The following is a 22,985-nucleotide window of genomic DNA, read 5'->3' on the forward strand; positions in this document are numbered from 1 at the left end:
AAACACAGGATATTTGGTGTATAAGATGTATGGCTGTCAGATACCTATTAGTTTAAACAATGTCTGAAATGAATGTTTTGGAATCACTCTGGAAGCTTCAGAATGTGAAATAAAGTTAGATATTGTAATCTCAAACTCATGTTTTTTACTTAAAGATAAATGTGTTAACTTGCATAGAAGATCATTTAAAGAGAAGAATGTCATCCTTAATTATGCAAGCTGATATAGTTGGGAATGTGAATGAGGTCTTTCCTCTGTTTCTGTGGAGAGACATCCCAAAGCTGAAGATGTTATATGAAGTCAGTGTCAGAATTTGCCGTATGGGAACATCTTCCAAGGATTACTGATGAGAATGTGTCTCACAAATAACAATGCCTACAGATTTTAAATGCACTGGTTTTCAAGTACTTGGATTTTAATCCACAAAGTATTTGAGCAAATGTTTGCTTTAAGCAGATGGACAATCACTATAAGGTTCATGCTTAAATGGACTCATACACATTTTATTGCATCAGGACCAAAACATGTTGCACATGATCAAACCCCAAATTGAACTGCAGGATTCAGCAGTCAACAGGTGTTTGATATGCAAAAGATTATACTAGCTCATTGTAATGGTATTTTCTAGCCTTGTATTTCAATTTAAAATACTGGGAAGAAGAGCTGAATTAAAAAAAAAAAAAAATTAATGCAGAATTCAAAATTTCAAAGCATTCACAAGCAGTGAATTAAGCTTCACAATAATTTTGCATGTAATACATTTTCACAGTGAGCGGCAGCGATTACAAGAGTGCTCCCAGAATCACATAGGGAGTGATAGGTAGAACTTTGATCAACCTTCATATATCCTGACACCTCATTCTCAAGTGAGCAGAGCTACTTCTCCTCTTCATATCGTCCACGCGCACAGAAACAATTGCTCCGATTCAGGTTTCATATGGAAGACAAACCTTGACAGCTCTCTGTTTGAGAATAGTTATGTTCAAGCATATTTACAAGAGTAGCTCATGTTATATTCCTTGACCTTTCCCTACTGAAGAACAGCTGATCACCTCTTCAGACAGCTACTGATTGTCATACTGTAACACACTGAGCATGCACTATCTTTGCCAAATCAAATTTTTAAAACTCGTTTGCAATGTAGCATAAAGTTTTTGAGTAATTTCAACATCCATTCTTAACTATAAACTGAAAGCTACATTTACTGGAAATATCCTCTCAGAGGTGAAATGACACATGCCAGATCCCTGATCTATAGGCACTTGATAAAATTAGGTGATGTCTATGATGCAGTACAGCTTCTGGAAAATAGAAAGAAAACACTAATAGGAAATTTACCTCTGCCAAGTCCAGAGCAGATTAAGGAAAACAACGCTGATATAACTTCACAAAGCAGAAAATGGAATTCTAGAAATCAGCCTTACAAAGTGTTTTAGAACTCAGGCAAAATATCTCTTTCTTCATTTAGATCTGTTAATAAAAGTGAGTTGTAAAAGGGGTTGCATGTTCAGACTTTCTGTAGGACTTTATGAGGAATTATTTCTTTACCTCTTTGAATGTTGAAAAGTATTACAAGATGTAATTTCTTTTCCAGTGGAATATTAATGACTATATTTGACTTGATATTTCTCATCCAGCTGGGACAGAGAAGTTTGAGGAAAGTAATGCAACAGTCAACAGGTGAGCTCCTGCTGCCAGCAGCTCTTGAAGCACATATGGCACCGAAGAGAAGGCTTTTCCAGGTTGTTTTACTGCCTCACATTGTAGCAGCACCAGTGACTCCACTGAGGATCTCCGGTCTCACTGTTCTAGGTGGGGGCTGTGCCTTATTCCATGCTTTTTTTGCTCCCGAACAGAAATCTGGTTTGCATGTCATGTTTCTGTTTTTAACTTCTATGGAAGCTTTTGTCTCCCATCAGATTTCTGGCGACGCTACTGCATGAGGGTGGCAGTGTCTGATGGGCATGGATCAGATTGTGGAGCTATTTCAGTAACCATGTTTCCTGTCTGCTTTCCCAGTGACATTCTGCATCAGAGACATGTTTTCATCTATTTAGCAGCAGAATCAAGTGATTGTGTGCTGAAGGCTGTGAAAGAGCAGTTGCACTATTTTAGAGCAAGGAGTTCTTTTAAACAAGAGTAGCTTAATCATGAAAGGGATTACGCAGAGTGATGGGAATGAGATAGCAGGAAATTGGATTTGCTGATTTAGGACATAACATCAGTGCCTATGACTAGGGACAGTATGAAAAGGCACTGGAATGCAAAATTATTCATATCTAGTTCAGGCCAGACCTACATCAATATCAACCTTCTTTATTTTATGGCAGCACTACACAGGAAAGTGACTACACAGGAAAGGTGATGCTGCTCTCATGTTCCAACTTGACAAGAGTAAAAACCACAGCTGGCAGTCATTTGCATTCCTTTGGACATGTATGGAGAAATTACCGATGATCAGCTGTGCACCAGAATGAGATGAACCTTCAGCCTCCAGACTGACCAGTCTAGGGCTTGAGTTGAAGCACATCGGAGAGGCAAGGAGGAGACCCAAGCTCTGTTCATGCTCTGTGCCCGTACTGTATAAACTGCTGATCTTTTAAAGTTATTTTTGTAGGAGGGAAGAGTTCCTTTTAAACCTCTACTAGAGTTATTGTATTTTTTTTCTAATTTAGTGCTTTTCTATTCAGTTCCATAGTAAGTTCCATCTCTCTCTGTCTGTTGGATAAGTATGATGAAAACAAATATACAGGTCTTTACTCTCTCCCATTCTTTTGTTGTTCTGCCAAATAACAAAGATGACTTTGTTATCCAGAGAATCACTTTGAAGAATTGATTGGGTTGCATGTGATAAGCTCTCCAGCACTAGTTTGCCATCAAAGCACTGATTTTTTTTTTTTTAATCCCTTGGACGGATGTTGCAGAAAGATACAGACACCTTTTTGTCAGCACTAAATGACCAGCATTATTTAGTAAAATTTTGAATTGCCTCACAAAATTCTTATAAATCTACAATGCACTAATTTGTAATACAGATGGTTTTGAGCATTTGGGGTAAGAAATAAAACTGACTCCTATAAAAAATCCTGCATGTTCAAAAAACATACTTTCTGGGGTGCTTACACTAAATAAAATCTTTAAAAGTGTCTACATGCTTCAAGGCATTGAAACACTTCTGAAAAGGAAATTGAACGTGAAATATATTCCTACAACATTTAACCAAATTTGAAATGTATTAGCTTTAAAAAATAAAACTCTCTCTGAGACACCAAAGCTATGATTTTTATCTCTCCCACCAACCCAAACAATCTGGTCTAGGTCAGAGATATCCCCAGTAAAACCAAAAATATTGAGGAGAGAAACAGGGACTGAGAAAGTTCAGTGTAGGTTAAGACACGCTTCAACAAATCCAAATAAGTTAGAGAATGTCATATTTACCATGACTTTGCAAAGCAAGTGAAAGTTTGACTATGTTTAATGTCCTGATAGTGTTCCTGAAAAAACCCTAAAAGGGTTTCTCCTGATTCAGTTGGTCTTAATCCATAACAAGGCATATTCATCCACATGTCTTCTCACAGACATTTTATGGGTGCCCAAGGCTAGATATCATCGTGTACATTTAAACACATTTGCTTGTCTCATAGAGGTATAAATAGGTGTTCCTGCTTCTTTCCAGGCACCTGTAAGACATTGAATGTCTAGGTGATTTAAAAGGTGTTTCTAGTGTTGGGCATTACAGAGATTTAAAAACAGACTGAGTACGTTTCAGGCAATCTTACTGAGGTTAACATTGTACTCAAAATCTGAGTCATTACTGATCAAATACTTTCAAGGCTAGCTGTTCATCTATCAGTACAAGAGTGAATCAAAAGAAATAAATATACTGTATTAAATATTGCTGTTCTGTAGGGGTAGATTTGCAAATGGAGAGTGCTAAACATACTACTAAGGCTCTTGCTACACAAGCCAAATCCAGGAAAACAGATCGTTCACACTTAACCCTTAACCCTCCAAATGCTCTGACTGATGACTGATGACTTAATCTACATTGCTCTGTTATTGACCGCAGTGAGATTACTCATATATTTAATAACTCTGCTGAATGAGAATATCATTCCTTAAACCACATCATTCTAGGGACTAATTTAAGAGCATAATTTGTACCTGCCAAGTGATTTCTGTTTGTTGAAAGTTTCTTCTCTGTGAAAACAGATGACTACTCTGCTCATCTCACCTGCCTGGTCACTTTTTGGGCATGCAAAATGATCTGTGAGGATGTAAGGATAATCCTTACACCCTTATGTAGACACATGAGAGGTTGACAATGGAGATCATAGAGAATCAGTGCTTGGCCATTCCTTTCTATTAATTGATATGAGAACTGGGTCAAGAACTCCTGAATCACAGCTTTGTTTGAGTCTTGGCACTTCTGTTGTTTTATGAAGATGTTTCTTGCAGAATATCACATCATTTTATCTCTCTGGATGATGTGCCTATGAAATAGGATGACAAAAAGAAAGACTGAAGAGTAGTTTTTCTAGAGTCTCACTCTGCTAAAGATCACCTCTTGGCACTGTTTGAGGGAAGGTTTTAGAGGTGGGTTTGGAAAGCAAAGCTGAACAAGGACAGTTCTAGTATCGGAGACCCAGTCTCTCCTCTGGCTGTTGAGGCCAATATCGTAGCGATCCTGTTTGTAATCAAGACTGTCTGAAGACAAACTGTCCCCAGCAGGACAATCTCTTACAGAGTTCTAAAAAGATTGTCTCTAATCTGTATTGCATCTAAACAGAATGAGGAATTGACAAAACGCGTTACACACAGCTATTTACTGGGTAGTGTATACAGTAGGTAGTTAGGACTAAAATAGGGCTACACTGAACATTAATAAGCTCTTCAGCTCCAAACCTGACAATCGCTAATTTTTTTCCTAGCCAGACTGTTGTCAGTCAAGTTGGGAAATACAGCCCTTGTTGCTGCTTGGGAGAGGCTGATCCTTGGCCTTGCTCAATCACTGACACCTGGACCACAAGTTGGGCTGAGGATGAACTTTCTGAGCCTTAAAAGATGGAACTGTACTTAAAGCTTGTACAGAATAATTACCCACTACCAGGAAATTAAAAAAAAAAAAAAAATCCTTTCGTTACATGCTGGAGGAGAGCTACACAGTTATTTTTAGTATGCAGCTGTCAATGTAACTGCATGATTGACCCAGAGTCACCAGGAGCAAGATTCACATCTAAATCAATGATTTATAAAATCATACTTTGTTACAATCTGAGTATGAAGTTTAGCAAATTTCAAGATGTTAAGTTTCGTTGCTTAGGTTCAATAGTTGGCAACATTTCAATATTAACATTTAACAGAAATGTAAATAACACATGAATTGTAACACCAGTACTGAATGTTTCGCTTGTTTCTGCAGAAAGCACTGTCATTCATATGTCAAATTAAAAAACCCAAATTGCAGAAAAGAATTATACACATACATGATGACAGCACATATGATGGCTATCAAAGGTGTTGCTGTCTCTATTAATCTTTTTTTTATGATCTTCATCTCCCAAAATCCCACAGAACACTACCAGTATTGGATCTATTTATGTACACTTTATTAAGTGGAATATATTGACTTTGGTGCACTGGAACGTTCTTAACGCTTCATGTAGGACAAAAAGGATAATGAGCCATTGATGTATTGGCCAAGAAGCCAATTAAACAATATGTAGGAGTTTATTGTTTGTTCCGTGACGTGTGGAGTCCAACTAAATTATAAACCAGATTGGAAATATGTCTTTCTTATCCATGGACACTACAAAAATTCTTCCATAACTAATATAAAAAACAGTTAAGTCCAAATTACCTAATTTATTAGGGATGCTAAACTAACAGGTTGATACTTTCGTCTATATGGCTTCTTCATGGAAACTAAATGTGAATACAGATTTTCACAGCCATAATAATGTACGTTAGGCTTAGAGTAGTGCTAAGAGACAGCACGTTACACTATGCCCTTTATACACATGAACAGTTTTAGAAAACCTTTCTCAGCTCTTTTTCCATGAAGACAATAGTGGTAATTGCTTGAGACTGAGCATTTATAGCTTGTTTCTGCTGTAGCTTTTAGATGGTTTCTTTTTTCAGCCTGGTACTAAAGAACTTGTGATGATTAGGTCAGTTCAAGGGATAAAGTTATCCTAGCATAATTAGCATCTTCAGATGTGCCTTCCAGCCCAACTGACGTGGGTTTTTCTATATCCTGAGATGGTAATGTCTGCTCTCACAGGCTTCCAGACAGTCCAATAGTAGCAATGTTCACTGGGGAAAACAAAAAGAATTTGGCCACACAGCCTAGAACCAGGATCTTGTACTATACACAGGATCTATGCAAAACTGGAGAAGTATCCCCGTCCTTTCTGAACAGGTGTTATAGTATGCAAACTATGAAAGATTCCAGTCATACAGTTGCAAATGTATAAATGGGCTAAATTCTCTGATAATTCATGGGTATTTTGCAGTCAGTATATGAAACAGGGAGGAAGGCAAAGGGACATTTAACAGTTTGGCTGCATCTGGAAATGTGCTCCTAGCCATTAGCATTATTAACTTCTTGGATTCCCTGAGCTTGTGATGAACTTGCAGCCAAACTGGGTTGGAAGCTGAGTCTGAATGCTGTGGAATCTTGAAGACCTACACTCTTGACATATACAGAGGTTATTTTGGATTTTCAGAGAAGAGGAATGGGCTGGAGCAGCTGAAGGAGAAGGAACACATTTCTGGGGATGAAAGTATCATCTGATCCTTTCCTGAAGGTTGAAGATTACAACAGTGCTGGTAGTAATAGGACATATTTCAGATATGTTATTAAAAACAAAGACGTAACATCACCAAAACAGAAACCACTCTGCCTCCTGACAAGCTTTGTATTACCATGTGATTTTCTGGGTTTTAAGGTGAATGAAATAGTTTAAACAAGCTAGTTGAAGCATGAAAAGGAGAAGATTATTTTGAAAGAAAAACAGAAATGTTAAAGCTGCTGTTGAAGTTTGCACAGTCACCATCTTCCTAGGGAATGAGTGTGGAATACATATTACTGACATTGAGAGCGGCATGGCTAAAACAACATGTCCATGCTAAAGAATAAGGAATTTGGACTGGCACTTCTAAGATAGCTGCATACTATGAACCAGATCAACATGAAGTAGTAGTTCAAGCACATACCAAACAGCATAAACACCTGGAGAAAAAAATGTCTGCCCTAAACTGTCTTGGAGTCTTTGAAACTGAGCTGAGACTGCACTTTGGGATGAGGGAGCAGGTGGTATGAAAACACAGAACTAAACTACAAGAAATAAGAATTCTCCTAGATGGCATGGCAGACAAGGGGAAAAGACCCTTGGGGATACCAGTGGAGTCAGCAGCTTTTCTGCATGCATTTTGCTCATCATAGTATCCATTAGGAAGTTTTAGTCAAGCATGTCTGTGTTTGTGACATGTCAGGACATATTCATGCAAGAGGTGGAAGAGTCATTGGGAGTCATGGACATAATCCAAATGTTCTAGTGATTTTGAAAACTGATTTTGACAGTTGTTAACCCACACAGAGTCATATGGCAAAGGTATCACCTGGAACAGGAGGGACTTGTACAAGTGTTATCCATAGTATGCGTATTTGTTAATATAATTTACTTGTTGTATGAGTTTACTCCTATTAATGACTCTGTTCTGAGGATCCACACTTGTGACCTGAGAATAGGGCTCAAGATGGGTGAGAGAGGAAATGAAGGCTCCCCTGTTCCACCTGCGTGACCCCCTCACAGCTGGGAACTGAGTAGACAAGCACTTTTCTGCTGAATGTTTCTGTGGCAAGAGGCAAGTCATGAATTTTCGATTGCGAAATATTTGTCCATGTTTTATTATTTACCATCACAGTCTGCAGAACTGACTCAGGCTAAAGGTATGATGGAACAGTGACTGTGTTTTTGAAATAAAACTTACCTAAAAGAATGAACTGATGGTTTTCTCCTTATTTCTCCTGAGAAGCATTCATAGAATCATAGAATGTGCTGAGCTGGAAGGGACCCACAAGGTTCATCGAGTCCAGCTCCTGTCCCTGCATATGACAACCCCACAGTTCACACCATGTGTCTGAGGGTGTTGTCCAGTCTCTTCTTGAATATTGTTAGGATTCAGAGATAGTTGCAAAGAGACTGAAGCTGGGACAAGTTTCAGCAAGCGACCCCATCCATTTTTTCAAACCAGGTGATGCAGAGAAATATGAATGCTTATGGGAGAGTGGGACCAAGCAAGGCCATAGGAAGATGTAAGCATGAATTGGAGATTATGCTAATCATGCTGTTAAAGGTTTATCACTTTTTATTTGTATTTTTTACTTTTCATATACAGTTTCTTGGCATTTATTCTGTTATCTCTTTTGTGGAAGTTGGAAAAGTTGTTCTGCTGACTGCTGAATGGTAGTGCTCCATCAATCTGCTCTATAAGCTCTAAAAAACTCATGGATCAATGTGATACGGCTATGGGATCAAAGGCAGAGTTTCTGAACTCATCTACAGGAACATGAGCTGTAATGCACCAGGGAAATTCTGCAGACCCAGTGATTCGTGAGGCAGAGCTCATGAGTCACCAGAAGTTTTCTCTTCCAATATAGCACGCAAGTCTTAAGCCAACTATTTATTACTTTTTTTTTTTTCCAAAGTAAAACTCTATTGCTGATGTTATTTCTCTCTTTAAAATGCAATTACGTGATAAATCTGATAAATGCTAAGCAGGTCCTTCATTTAAGTAAGAGTTTTCTCTCATCTAAGGATTTGGCTTTAAGAGTTTTTTTAGCACATCAATTTCAGCATGGTTTTACATGCTAAAAATAGTCATAAAATCTAACCAACAAACGCCAAAACTCCAAAATCTCTTTCCCCTAGATGATGTAGTTATTTTAGGTAATACTTGATTAATATATATATCACACAAGTTTGTGTACAAATGGTGAGATAAATTTTCAGACAAGCTTCTGCTCTTTACTCAATCTTATCTAATTGTTTCTCCATCATTCCCAAATATTGTAATTTTCTGATTATAACCTTTTGTTGTTGTTAAGTGGAGCATTAAAGAAAATAAAGCAAGAGTAAAGAGTAAAGAGAAGATATTTTATAACATATAGAGCAAAGGATCAGTAAATGTGGAGCTGTATGTATCAGGATTCCTGCAACAGCCACTGCAAAATAGTTGCCCAAGAGTTGCCTGTGTCTAGATATTATCCTGGAGAAGGTCCCAGGCACTATTTTTTTCCAAGTGACACTTTTCGGAGAGGGTAGAGTTTCTGCCAGTAGAAGACGGTAGGAGTTACCATCCAGAAAGGGTCCATCTGCCTAGATCTTAGAGTGCTCAGGACTCCTCTAGAAAAGGGTCTTTTCTACATCTGTATGTTTATAAAGGATTTTATTTTTAATGACTTGCTCTTATCAAATCAATTCCAAAATATGTGGAAATAGTACTGTATGTAGGCTTCAAGGAAAAAAAAAAAAAAAAAAAGTTGGGAAAGCTAGAATTTGGATTACCACCCCAAACCCTTCTCAGTCATCCCAAAACAACCCTACGAAAATTTTCTTGAGAAATGAGAAGAAGGGCAGGGCAAAGGACAAACGGAGGAGTATCATCACTTCTTCAGTTTATCTTGATTCAAGAGGAGGAGACGGTGGGTGCAGCAGGGTGTTGAAGGGAAATGCAGATAATTGTTAGGGCAATTGAAAAGTGCTTGGGACATCTGGGGTCAATTCAAATCTGCACTGGAGATGTCCTGAGCAAATAAGGTTAATCCACTCGATCTCCTAATGACTCAGTATTTTGTCCATCGAATGGGGAAAATAGATAGTATTGTAAGACTAGATGCACTAAACATTGTTCAGATCATTAAAAGGACTATAGAGAGGGGTTTTTTTTCGGTAATACTGCCACCCTGAGAAAGGTTTGGGGGCCGTTTTAGCCAGCTCTACAGCCTTACCAGGTATGCTAAATGAGTGGGTATGGTACATCATGGTATGCTGTGGTGTGGTATGGTAAACGTTACAGATCTACCAGTGATTCCCGAATGTTTTTGGCAGCGCAGTCTGTATAGTTTTCCTCACAGGATGCAGCCACCCATATAGCACATACGTAGCAACTGACAACAGAATTATTTATTTTTCACATATCCCCTAGATTTAGTCGGCGGCTCCCCTTCTCCGTCCCAGGGACGGCAGCGCGCAGGACTCCTGCGAGCCCTCCCCCGGCGTCCAGGCTGCGCTAGCCCAGGCATGCTGAAGGAAAACTTCTTTCTTCTCCGGTACCTGCTGCCGGCTGCGTTTGGGCTTTTCCCGGCGCGGCGCCCTCGGGAGGAGCAGGGCTGAGGAGCGGGGCTGAGGGGCGGGCTGAGGAATGGGGCGGAGGAGCGGAGCTGCGGAGTGGGGCTGCGGGCAGCCGCTGCGCTCCGGTTCCCCCCGAGCCCTGCTCAGCGCTGGCCGCGGGCTGCCCGCGCCCTCCGGCCCGAGAGCCGCCTTCCCCCTTATCGCTGGCCCCTCCGGGTAGGAGGTTGGGCATCCGCAGCCTTCGTAGCGCCCCAACGACGCGTCTTTACGCCACCCAGGAGATGGGTTTCTCCTCCTCTCTCCTCCTTCAAGCGCGGGGGTAAAGTCTGTTGAACTTTCCCAGGTGGTACATACAACACAACGTCTATGAGCCCTAGCTGGGATGTTTCTAAGGGGTGAGGGCAATAGGGTGCTATCGATGCTCATCGCGCCATTCCAGAGCAGAATTGCTTCTTCGACCTCTAGTTATGTAGTAACAAGGGGAAAATTTCCTGAAATTAGACTACTGCAGGAACTCTGGTTTTAGTCACAGCTGTCATCTGAGAAACAAATTTCCAGGCATTTTTAATCTAATTCACTTAATTTTTATGTAACTGAATTAGAAAATGTAATTAAGCATCGCAGAATCTTCGGCGTTGAGACTGCCTAACCTTTAGTGAAACACGAAACAGAGAAACTTATTAGAAGTAAGAAGAAATTGTGAAATCGTCTGTATGGATTTGTACAATCGTTACTTACTGAGTAGGAGGATTAGAGGCATAAAAAATGCTCAAGAAAAAGAAAAAACGATAATGACCTTTTCAGCTGTAATTCTTACCGCGACTCTTTGGCAGTTATTTCAGGGCAGGCACTGAAAAGACACTGTGCGACACCGAAAAAGTGCTTGCAGGAGCAGCCCTGCTCTGCCGCCCCCCTCGCTGGTCCCACGCCTGCTTCCCCCGTGTTTCTTTCCCTGCTGCTCACAGATCTCTTTGAGGCAGACAAAACTCGAAGGAGAAAATCCAAGGCTTGCTTTTACCTGGTTCTCCCTGGCCGTTGTACTGACTCCAGCCCCGAGGTTTGGGCTTGAGACACGTTAGCAGGCAGAGTTGACCCCCTTTCCGCGCACCGGGGTTTAACACGCGCTCCAGCCGCGTTCCCTGCGCGCCAGCACAGAGGGTGCCGGAGTGGGGATCCACAGAACAACGCCTACAAGCACCTGCGGTGCGTGGATGCACCAAGTGGTACTTGGATGTGGGGGCTGATCCGTTTCCCACGAACACACACACTTTAAAGGAAAAAGCAAACACTGGAAAGCACCCCTTCCGCCTGCTAAAATCAAGCTAAAGTCCAAATAAACATTTTATTTTTAAGACTCCTGCGTACTCAGGCGCTGCTGCTTGTGCAAGCGCCGGCCCATCCGACGGCGCATCCCGGGCGTGGACACCCGGCAGGGACGGGCCTGTACCAGGGACAGAGAAGGACCGGATAAGCCTGAAAACACAGTCGAATAGCCAGAGAAAGGAGCCAGCGCGGGACCGGGACTCCGCGGGGTGGTACTCGAGGAGAGAGCGAAGGGCCCCTTGGGCTGCAGCCACCTCCCCTCCCTTCTGCCCCGGTTGCGTTCAGGGGGACGCGGTGCGGTGTAACCCCCGCAGCCGCCGGCCAGCCGCCTGCTCTCCTGCTTTGTGCGGTGGAATCACGCTGCCGACCGGGATCTGTTCCCCGCAAAACTAACTCATTAATATAAATCAAATAATGGGGGGGGGGGGGGGGGGGAGGGAAAGAGGGGGAGAGGTAGAGTGCGCGGTTGCTCATGAATTAAATATAAGCCTCTGACTGTCCTGAACAAAGCGACCGTCCCCTTGGGAAGGGTGACGTCTCCTCAGTAACGTGATTGCTTCTTCGGAAGCAGAAACGTGTAAACGCTATAAAACGCGGTGGCGCGGCGGGCAGCTCAGAGCGTGCGGCGGGACGGAGCTCTTCTCTTCACCTTCATCCTCCACCGCCCCGTCAGCCGCGCAGCGGGGCAGGGCGCAGGCCCCCAGCAGCGCAGCGCTCCGCGCCCGCCCAGCCAGCCACACCGACAGACTTGCGGCTCCGTGAGTAACTTTCCCTCCGCCGCAGCGGCAACTTCCCAGTGCACGAGGAGGGTGTCCCCGTCCCTTTGTCCCCTTCTCCTCTCCCAGACCTGCATGGAAGGCGCCTCGGCCGTCGGGTCGCGGAGAGCGGGTCTGACCACCCGGAGGAGTCGGGGAGTGACCCCTCTTTTTTAGCGCTTAAAAATATATATGTATTTTATAAGGTAGTTAAACCCCGGGCTCTGCTGTTCCCTTCACGGTGCCGGGGACCGCTTTCGGCAGGTGTCACCTCTCCCTGCCCTACGGCAGCGAGGTCACCGTGGCGGCCCCCCTGCCGGCGGAGTCCCTCGGGGCCGGGCCGGGCCGGTTTCCCCGCGGTGCCCCGGCGCAGGGCCGGTGGGTGCGGGCGGGTCGGTGGGTGACGGCTGCGCTCTTCCCTCCGCAGGTGGCGGCCATGGAGCACCGCAGCGCCTCCCCGCTCCTGCTCGCCCTCGCCCTCCTCAGCGCCCTCTGCTGGCGGGCGCGGGCGCTGCCCCCGCGGGGCGCCGCCTTTCCCCCTGTCCCGCGGTAAGATCTGCGCTCCGAGCCGCGCTGTGCCGGGTCGGTCGAGGGGGCTGTGACAAGCGCCAGCTGTCCGCTGTGCTCTTCCGACAAGCGCACGGTGCGGCGCTCCGTGTCCGGGTGCTCGCTCGGGGATTGGCGGGTGCGCATCTCCGCGTTGAGACTTCGGTCAAGCATGCGGGGCCGAGCCCCGCCGGTAACCGCCAAACCTGCCCTTTAAAACCACCCGAGACAGACAGGCACCCCCAGAGGCTCCAGCAGCAACCCTACCCCACGAGCCAGCCAGCCAGCCGCGACCACCCTGTACGGAGATGGCACAGAGGATGTGTGTCAAAATGTGCTCCAGGATGTGGTGCATGTCCATTAAAACAGCCTCGGCTTTACTTACGGGAAAGATCCTTTATCACCCAAGTTCAGCTGGGTGGATGCATCTTTTAGAAAGCAGAGACATACATAGCCAAAATCAAAGACATTAAACATTCCTAAATTATGAGTGAGTGGAAGTGGTCTGTATGTACTGATGATTTTGTACTGCTGCATGCTCTGAATTATTGAAGTTGTTATTAGTCATCTTAACTAAATTAAACTAGGTGGCAGAAAGGTATATTTTACATTTAGGTAAGAGGAACATAAGGTGTAAAAAGACCAAAGAAAAACAGTATAGCAAAACATTATAGTGAGTGGTTTTCAAAAGGTGTGACTTGAGTTGGTTTAACACAACAACTATACTATTTTTTCTACCAGACAGAAGTCTTACATGTCTCAGATATACAAGTAATACTAATAGCTCTAATCACTGTAAAATTACAAGAAGAGTCTATCTTAGTTTTAATATGTCATTTTTGCACATCATCATACGCAGAGGTTTAGTATACTGATGGGAGCCTGCTGCCTGTCCCAGCACTTAGTAGCAGTAAGAAGAAATGCCTGATGCCAAACTACTGCTATGCAGTTAGATTGCCCTTGATAAAATATGAAGCATCATAAGAAACAGTAGTTTATTTAAATGGGAAGTAATAGCAAATCAGTTTATACATAGCAATTGCTGTGATACATTTTGAAATATTAAATGTGAACTTTTTAAACTTGCAGCTGGCAAATGAATTTAAACATAAGAGAATAAAAACGCAGAGAGATACATTGCTACACTTCATATTTAGTTTGAAATTTTTTAGGGTATATTTACTTTCCTTAGAGAAGGCCTAAGAACTGTTTCATACTGCATTTCAATGCACATTTTAAATCTTAATAGGAAGGTAAGTACTTCACAGGAATTGTTTTCACTTTGCATGTGTAGAGGTTGGTAATTCCATTCATTGTTTATATAAAATGTAGTTGTTATGAAAAGCTTCATCATTATCCCTTGAACTGTAATTGACGTACAGTATACACTGTTACTGGAATAAATTGTGTGCAATGACAACATATATCTAGAAAATATGCATTAAAGGGAAGGGTCTATTATGTCGATTACTCTTTCACTGAGCATGGATTATACCTGAAGGTGATTTTTGATTTGTCCAGACTACTTTAGACTGCCTTACAGATTAAAGTAGGCACATGTGCATTTTGACACAAATCAGAATGTAAATTGCAATGAAGTGTTGCATGTCCTTAGCTAACTGTACTTCACATGTTTTCCTTCTCCAACAGATTGGGAAACAGAATGCCATTTGATGGAGCCAGTGAACCTGACCATGCCCATGGGTCATTAAAGTCTGAATCAGACATTTTGCAGAACACACTACCTGAAAATGAGAAATTCTATTTTGATCTGTCCAGAATTATTGATAGGTGAGTTTTTTATTATCATAAATAAATATGATGACGCACTACTTGAATTTGGACAAATTTAGAAATTTAGAAATAGTAAAGGAAGTATCAATTACAGAAAAAAAAAACACATGGCCTCTGGTTGAATACTGTTAGCAGTAGGAGTGTCTGCAGAAATGCTGATTGCATTGCCATTCTGGCATGATGAATTCATTCACTTCTCAGGAAGGACTAAAACTTATAGTGTGAAAATTTGGAAGTTGTTTTATGAAATTAGCTTAATCTAAAATGTACAATAGATAACTTAAGGAAAGTAGTATGTTTACAAAATGAACATTATCAAAATGATATGAACCCAGGTTGTATTGTAGAGTTTATTTATTGTCCATTTCAGAAATGCAAGGCATGCTGATGGAATTTTCACCAGTGTCTACAGCCATCTTTTGGCTAAACTTGCTGTGAAGAGATATCTGCATTCGCTTATTAGAAAACGAGTTAGGTGAGGTGACAATTACATTAGGTAGAGTTTTTTCCTAGCTGGCTTCATTGGCAATTTTTTACCCTTCTGTACTTAAGTTCTCATTTTTGCTATATAGAGATAACGAAAGAAACTGATGTAATTATGGGGAAGCTGAAAATCCTATATAACAACTTAGTGGTCTTTGTTACTAAATTAATATGTTACTATTTATTCCTGATACAGCTGTGAGGCGTAGAGCAACAGACACTGCACATAGCGCTGATAATAAATAGTGGCCATATTATAATAATTATCAAGACAATTTGCTATTTCTTTTCCCCTGGTACTGTTTTTACTAGCTTGGCAGCTGAATGGCAAAAGTAAATACAAAATGATTGATTACTCAGTACTTATGTAATGACAGGGGAACACTCAATGAAATTAAGAAACAATTGGTTTACAGTGGGAACAAAAAGGAATTTTTTTTTCCTACTGTAGAACATATTGCCAGATGTTTGGGAGATCTATATTATAGAAGGATTCAAAAAAAGAATGAGGCAAATCCATAAACAGGAGATCTGGATGCAATTTCCAGATCACGATGTTCATAAAACCAATGACCGCAGGATGCTTGGAAACATTACTGTTCACTTCCCTTGTTTTCATATCCCTAAGCAGCAGCTACAGGGCACTCTTGGGAACGGAATAGTAGAGTACTTTGGTCTGACCTGATATAAGAGTTCCTTTAAGTGCCTACTTCATATACTCAAAAGCTGAGTGAAAATTAGGTCCTACGTTTATGTCAATGCTGCCTTTATTCCAGAACATATAGTGCCAGTACGCTCTAAACTAACATCATTTAAAGCAGAACACACTGAGGCTTCCCAAGATGCATGAAAAATAGGCCTCCCAGTCTGGATTTCACAAGGTGTGCTTTGTCTCCTGGTACCTCCTTAAAACAACAGCTGTGTATGTGACGCTACACTCTTACTTTCCTCAGAGGCAGGCTCTGTCCTGAGTTCCATATGAACAGTAAGCAGGTCCCTTAAAAGCTTAAACTAGTCTGTCTGCACCTTGGCTTTGTAGTAAAATATATTTACATAAATGATAGGAATCAGAAGAAAGTAATTTTATTAAAAAGGGTAACCTGAGAACAGACATGAGAGAGTCATGAAATCCACACTCAGCCATTTGATCCTGCATAATTCCTGTGACAGGGACTCTAGAAATCACAGCCTATGGATCCTAATTGCATGGGCCATGGCAAAGTTGAGCAGGAGAAGACTGAATACTGATCCTTAGGACTCGATCATTGTTATTAAAATATGTATTAAGCAGTAGAAGAAATGGCTTCTTTTCAACAAAAGAAAGACCCAAAGTCATAGCTGGAAATTAAAGCTGAAATGAAAATTTGATTTTTTTTTAACTAACCTACGTTGTAAAATCTGTTTCACTCATTTAATGGTATCTTCTTTTAAATGGATATCATCTCTTAATTTGGCTTTTGTAATTTTTGTATTTCCAGCTCCCAGGACAGTCCTGTCAAACGCCACTCTGACGCTGTCTTCACTGACAACTACAGCCGCTTTCGAAAGCAAATGGCTGTAAAGAAGTACTTAAACTCAGTTTTAACTGGAAAAAGAAGGTACTACAAGAAAGCCAATACTTAATGTTTCCATACTTGTATGGTATTAAAATAAAAAAAGATTTATACCCACATAAGTGTACAGAGAGGACAAACAAAGGGCAATGGACGTTAATGACTTTATAACATAGTTTATAACATGGTTTTCAAATACAGACAGCGTTTTCTTCCAGACTGGAACAGACGCTACAATCAGATTAGAATAAAAGAATAAAGAGGAGACAGCATCTGGCAATTTAAAAAAGCTTCTGTCAGAATCTTAAAACGGTTTTATTTATTTAAAAAAGCCTCTTAAAGAAAAATCCACAGAGCTATGGAACATGAACAACAATTTTCTAAAGAAATGCACTCTTTGTTGAAAATTTGCCTTTAAGTAAGCACATAAAATGAAGACCCAGAAAGACCTAATCAGTACAGGTGAGAAATGCCAGCACATATTTTTGTAGATCTTATATTCTGTTTGTATACTCACTCATTTAGACAACTGTTTTTAAATACCATGTCTCTTCCCCCACTAAACATGTTATTTCATGTGGTTTATAACACTTTGGTATAAGTGTAACAAAATGTGCAACAGCTACAGGTAGAAGACATCTTAGCTTGCTTGTTTGCTTTCTCTGAGAGCAGTAAAACTTGTTTCTGATCCCTAACAGCCAGGAAGAGCTCAACCCTGCTAAACTTCGAGATGAAGCAGAACTTCTTGAACCTTCCTTTTCAGAAAACTATGATTCTGTAGATGATCTGCTGAGCCGCCTCCCACTGGTATGCCCAGATTTTCTTTCCTTTTGCTGTTACTTCACTTGACCCATAAAATGAGATTAATCATACATAAAGCGTGGTCTATCAGAAAAGCAGAATAATGTAGGAAAGAGACATGTTCTGCAAAACGCTGCATATTTCCATAGGGATTGTGCCTGAATATGATAATAATTTTTATAACAATAATTAAGTTATCCCATGATTGCTGTTGCTGAAAATTCCTAATTAAATGGCACTGTTAATAATGCACCTAACTCACTTGGGTGTTTCAACTTGTGTGCACCACAGCATAAACGCAGAATTGACTAATTTTTATTTACAAAGATTATTATTTCTTCAGAGAGCATACTCCAGGATATTTCTTTTAATTACAAAAAAAAAAAAAGCTGCACGTTTTGTTTAACGTCTATTTCATTATAAGGGAGTTGCCCCTAGAACTAAGTGAATGAGCAACATGAACCCTAAACATTAAGAAAGCACTTGACTCCCATCTAAGGTGTACTGCAGAGGGATCATCTGACATGCAAATATTGCATTACTGTTTTCCAGTTAGCTAATACTATTTTTCTAAAATTGTTCACAAATACTTTTTGTTGTTGTTGTTGTTTACTGAAATGTAAACCCTTCTACATCACAGCACTTACAGGGATAGAAAATTGAAAATGTAACATAGAAGGGAATTTGGCTTGCTATTCTTGAAAGTGTGTTATGAAATTGATGATAGGATGCTTTTTGACATTCAGCTGTGCTTCAACTACAAGTAAGAAAAAAGGCTACTCTTGAAGGTAACTTTCTCGGGGGAGAGGGCATAAAAGAAAATACATTTTTCCAAATAGTCATTTCCTTCCAAGACTGAAAGAAAACGTTCTTTTCCTTTCCATGAATGTAGCAGTTCCTCTAAAATTCCCAGAGATTAGAAAGGACATAAACTGCTTATACCTTAAGGAACAACAACAACAACAACAAATTGTAAATGATGGGATTCAGGAAAGACATTTTATTTCTAGACAAGATTATTGCAAAAATATCTGCTCCTGGATTTTGTACCTTCTAAAACTTCTGAGTAAGTGGGAGAGAGTAGAGGTGCAGTGGGTTGTGGATTTCTTCCCCAGAATATTTTCAGTCCTTTCCTTTTTTATGGACCAAATGGATGACCCAGATTTCCCTATAGGTGAATAGTTTACTCAATATTGACCATTATTGGCCATTTTGTCGCAGTGCCTAGTTGCTGAAGTAGCGTGTATCAAGCAACCTGAATATGCATATCCATTTCAAGGATACAGTTGTTTTCAAAGCGAGCCATTCAGCTGTAGGCCAACATGTGGTAACACTTTGCCTAACCCTTCAACCTTTCCTTCTCATCCTACAGCCTGTCTGCTGACTGTAGTGCCCACCAAGGTCTTGTAAATAGCTCCATATCATGCTTGACAGCCCCAAGCACAGCAGTTGTTTTGTATCAAGTGTTACTTCTTGTCTGCTGTCTGCTTTTATAAGCCTGATGGTGCAACTGCTTACGAAAGTGGCTTTTAAAACATATTTCTCCTTTGTTTTTCAGGACCTCTGAAGGACACCTGGTGAAGTCTATGATAAGAACAAGTTATTTTTGAGTTCCACATAGTATTTCAAAGAGATGACTTTAGTCATCAAACCAGAACAAATATGTTGTGAAGTGAAAGTTGTGATATATTTGTTTCTTATGTAATAAAAGTTGATATTTACATTGTAAATATTACTCTAGAGTTCTCTACTGAAAGCTGTACATATGGATGCCAGTTTAACTCATGAGAAGTCTGTGAGTCCATATGCTGTAAATCCTTTACTTCAATAAATTCATTTGAAAATGAGCGTGCAGCTGAAGAAGCCCATCATTACTAATTAGTTGGCTTGTTTTAGATACGGTACAACTTCACAAAAACCTATAGGATAATAGGGATACATTTCCAAGCAGCTTCATAGACAACTGTAAAAATGAGAGAAAAATAACATGTGAAGTGTGTAAAAATACATTACAAAAATCTCTGAAGGTTGCTGCTGTGCAAAAGGGAATGCTTCTCTAGCAGCTTAACAAGCAAATAGAGAAAATGAAAAAGCGTTACAAATCATTTAACCTCTGATCAAATCTTTCCTTCCTGTTCACATGTTAAATATTTCACAATATACGATTTATATTAAGACCAGAAATGTATCCTTTATTTTCAATCATGTTTTAGATGCTTTGGGCCAAGAAAACAAGTGAAGAATGCTATCCCTTGATTTGTTTGGTGCCTAAAGTCACCAGTTATTCTACATTTAATTGTCTGTAGCTTTGATAATGAAACTATTCCTTATATATAAAATAGATCTGAAGGCACTTTACTAGCTTTTCACAATTAATATAATTTACAGAATACACAGACAATAAATCGTCTTATTTTCACAGCGAACTATTACTGGTTTGAATCAGTGCTAAAGGTACCTGTAACAGTAGACATCCCAGTATGTACTGTCTCTACTATAGTAATAGATGAAGATAATATTTTTTAACTAAGGTATACTATGTTTTATCAGAAAAACAAGCAAGTAAGCCTCTAGTCCCTATTTCTTTAGCTTTATATAATTGTAGCTTAGTATGGAACTGGAAATTTACAGTTGATTGACTGTTGCTGTGATCCTGAATCTGGTTGTATTTTATTAAAATTGTAGATTTTAAAAATTGGATTATTTTCTAAAGAATTAGTTACTGTCACGAGGACCAATAGTTCCATTGCAGTGAGGAAAGTGTGTGGTACTGCATGCACAACATATGAAATGCAAATTCATGCATGATACCAGTCATAACACTCCTATGACTCCCCTCCCACATCCTAGAAAGCGATGAAATTTGAAGCAGAAAAACTTATCAGACCTACTTACAAGTTCAATTTAGAATTGCAAGTATATGTATCATACATATGCACACATAGAGACTGATAAAACTGATTTACAAGTTTCACTTACAAGTTTACTGTTCTCATTTAGAAGGAAGCTTCAAACATGATAAAATTTGAGATTTATAGAGACTAGTTCTCATAAATATGCAGCCTTCTGATTTGCTTTTTTTTTTAGTATTGGCAACTGTTTGTCAAAAGAAAACCAGCTTACACAGATCAGATGCTATTATTGCTATTTCTATCTAGCCTTGACAGAATTTATTTTAGCCTAAGACAATGAATGGTTCACAAACTTTAGGTGTAATTTTGAAATCTTTTCTTGAAAAGTGATCTAATAGTGGTCCACTCTCAATTCCTATTTTATTAGGAGAGCTTGAGTGCAAAAGTAGCTTTGGAAACATGTGAAGGATACTAACAGACTGATGCTGTAGTACTTAACTGGACACCTGCCTTCGGTGTAGTTTGAACTGTGTTAGGATTCCTGTGATAAGTAATCTTTAAAAAAGTAAGTGAAAAAAAAACCAAAACAAAATAGAACCAAAAATGCATATGGTCTTCATATACAGAACTTTTTGTTTAAATATAAATAATATTCATTCACTCAATTTAAAGTAGCAAAAATGGGAGCAAGGGAGCAAGCAAACTTTTGACTCCATAATTTTAAAATTCTTTTTTTTCCTAAATTTGCCTTTTTTTTGTTTTGTTTTTTTTTTTTTATTTCCAGTTTACCAATAAGTTGTCTGATGGAAGAGCTTGTCTTCCATGTCTAATGTTTAATCGCCACAATATTTTTTTCCCCACAGAACACTGTAGAACCTTAGAACATGTATTTTCTCTGTTACAATGGAGATGTAGTGGGTTACAGAAAAAAGGGACACTTATTAGGGAATCATATATAAATATCTTGTAAAACATAAAATTAATACCATCATTATAATAACTAAAGTAATGCTGTGATAGCTTCCTCAGGGGATTAGGAAATAAATACGTTCTAAAAGGCATGCTAAATTTTATATACCTTTTAGCAAAAACCTAGCACTGAAAGGAGGGATACTAACCTCCAGAAAAATACATCTGACTTGACATTTGTGGTAAAGCATGACTTTTAACTTGTCATAGCAACTTCTGACATTCTATAGAAGATAGAAGGCCTAGTTAATACATTGAGACTATTCAGTTGTGGAAGATATAACATTGTTCACCCCAACTCCACAGGCAAGTGGTTATGGTAAGGTTAAATGATAAAATTAAATAAAAATTCACAGCATTTCACTGAATGAGACCAATTTTCAGTCTGACGCAAATCTTACAACTCATTTGCAAAATGTCATAAGAGTGGGATCAGTCTGTTGTGTTAATTAGGAAAATGAAAGGGGCAGCTCCAAATAGAGTGTCAAGAGGACTGTTGGGGGGAAAACTAATACCCAGGAGATTTAGAAGAAAATCACTGGCAGAGAGAACACAAACACTTTGGAGAAAGGAATTAAACTATGAAGAGTTATTGGGGTATATGTTAAATAAACATCTCACCATGTTTCTCCATAATTTCACTTCTAACAGAGGGTAGGAATATCTGTGATTGTAGAGGATAGAACTCTTTTTTCTTTTTTTTTTTTTTTTTTTTTTTTAATTGAATGGGCTTTGCATTTTGGACCTACCCCATGGAGCTCTTAAAGAAAGGGACAGAATCATCTTTAAGTGCATCTTTAGCAGCACTGGAAGGGGATATTTTCTGGTCCTGCACCCACAGACAGGATTTGCATGCTTGTGTGAATCTGTGTAATCATCACCCAGTCAGGAGCAACCCTTGGGATTGTGTGTAGGACCATGAGAATTACTAAAGTTGACAAAACGTTTTAAAATTACAGCTGGTAAAAACACATTAAAAATGAATAAAACCCTAACAGATCCTCTGATATTTTAAATGGATTTGAGGGGCTATGAGTGTCCTACCTGAAAGTCTGAGACCTATTTTCTATTTAAAAACATGAAAACAGTTAACTTGGATCCAAAGCATAGGCATAATTTCATGTATATGAATTTTGAATTCTTCGCAAAGAAAGAACCTTAGGGAAAAGAGGTCTGTATACCAGAAAAATGTATTTGCTTGCAAGGCATTAGGGAAAGGTAGATGGAAAAGGCTGTTCACCACCTTTTGAAATACTGCCCATGCTTTCCACTATGTCTTGTTTTTTTCTTATTTTCTCTCTCCCCCCTTCACTTACCACAAGTTTCTCCACTCTTTGTTGATACCTTCACCTTTGTCTTGCAAAGCTAGTGTATGAATGTATACCTATGCTTTTTGAGAGGAACAGTTACAGTAGACCTTAAACTTCTGGTACAGCAATCCATTAACTGCCAGCCTTGCTTATGGAGCTGAGTATTGCAGAGAATCTCCACAACTAGATTTGCAGGAGCAACCTGTCCTGCTCACAGACAGACTCTGACTTCTCACCGGAG

The 22,985-nt window shown here is 39.9% G+C and overlaps 1 protein-coding gene across 4 annotated transcripts; it reads left to right on the forward strand.

The window, feature by feature from the left end:
• Positions 1-12,309: 12,309 nt before the first annotated feature.
• VIP (vasoactive intestinal peptide) lies at positions 12,310-19,461 on the forward strand. Of its 4 annotated transcripts, none has more exons than XR_014183683.1 (8): positions 12,310-12,439; positions 12,864-12,985; positions 14,633-14,773; positions 15,147-15,251; positions 16,738-16,857; positions 17,145-17,274; positions 17,511-17,619; positions 19,172-19,461. XR_014183683.1 is itself a non-coding variant. In XM_082048753.1 (7 exons), the coding sequence occupies exons 2-7, from the start codon at positions 12,873-12,875 to the stop codon at positions 19,178-19,180; spliced, it is 597 nt and encodes a 198-aa protein (XP_081904879.1). In that variant the 5' UTR covers positions 12,312-12,439; positions 12,864-12,872; the 3' UTR covers positions 19,181-19,461. The 4 variants fall into 4 exon arrangements, 2 of the variants coding, with proteins under 2 accessions (XP_081904878.1, XP_081904879.1); XR_014183684.1 differs by having other exon boundaries at positions 17,232-17,274; XM_082048753.1 differs by lacking the exon at positions 17,145-17,274 and having other exon boundaries at positions 12,312-12,439.
• Positions 19,462-22,985: the final 3,524 nt, after the last annotated feature.

Source organism: Streptopelia decaocto (assembly GCF_964273445.1).
Source record: "Streptopelia decaocto genome assembly, chromosome: 3".
In the NCBI taxonomy this organism is placed as follows: Eukaryota; Metazoa; Chordata; class Aves; order Columbiformes; family Columbidae; genus Streptopelia; species Streptopelia decaocto.

What these genes read in the sequence shown, in the direction of transcription:
- VIP (XM_082048753.1), top strand. Translation starts at nt 12,873, where the DNA reads ATGGAGCACCGCAGCGCCTCCCCGCTCCTGCTCGCCCTCGCCCTCCTC. An exon ending in CTGTCCAGAATTATTGATAG is followed by an intron (nt 14,774 to 15,146) that starts GTGAGTTTTTTA and finishes TGTCCATTTCAG; the next exon opens with AAATGCAAGGCATGCTGATG. An exon ending in CTTATTAGAAAACGAGTTAG is followed by an intron (nt 15,252 to 16,737) that starts GTGAGGTGACAA and finishes TTGTATTTCCAG; the next exon opens with CTCCCAGGACAGTCCTGTCA.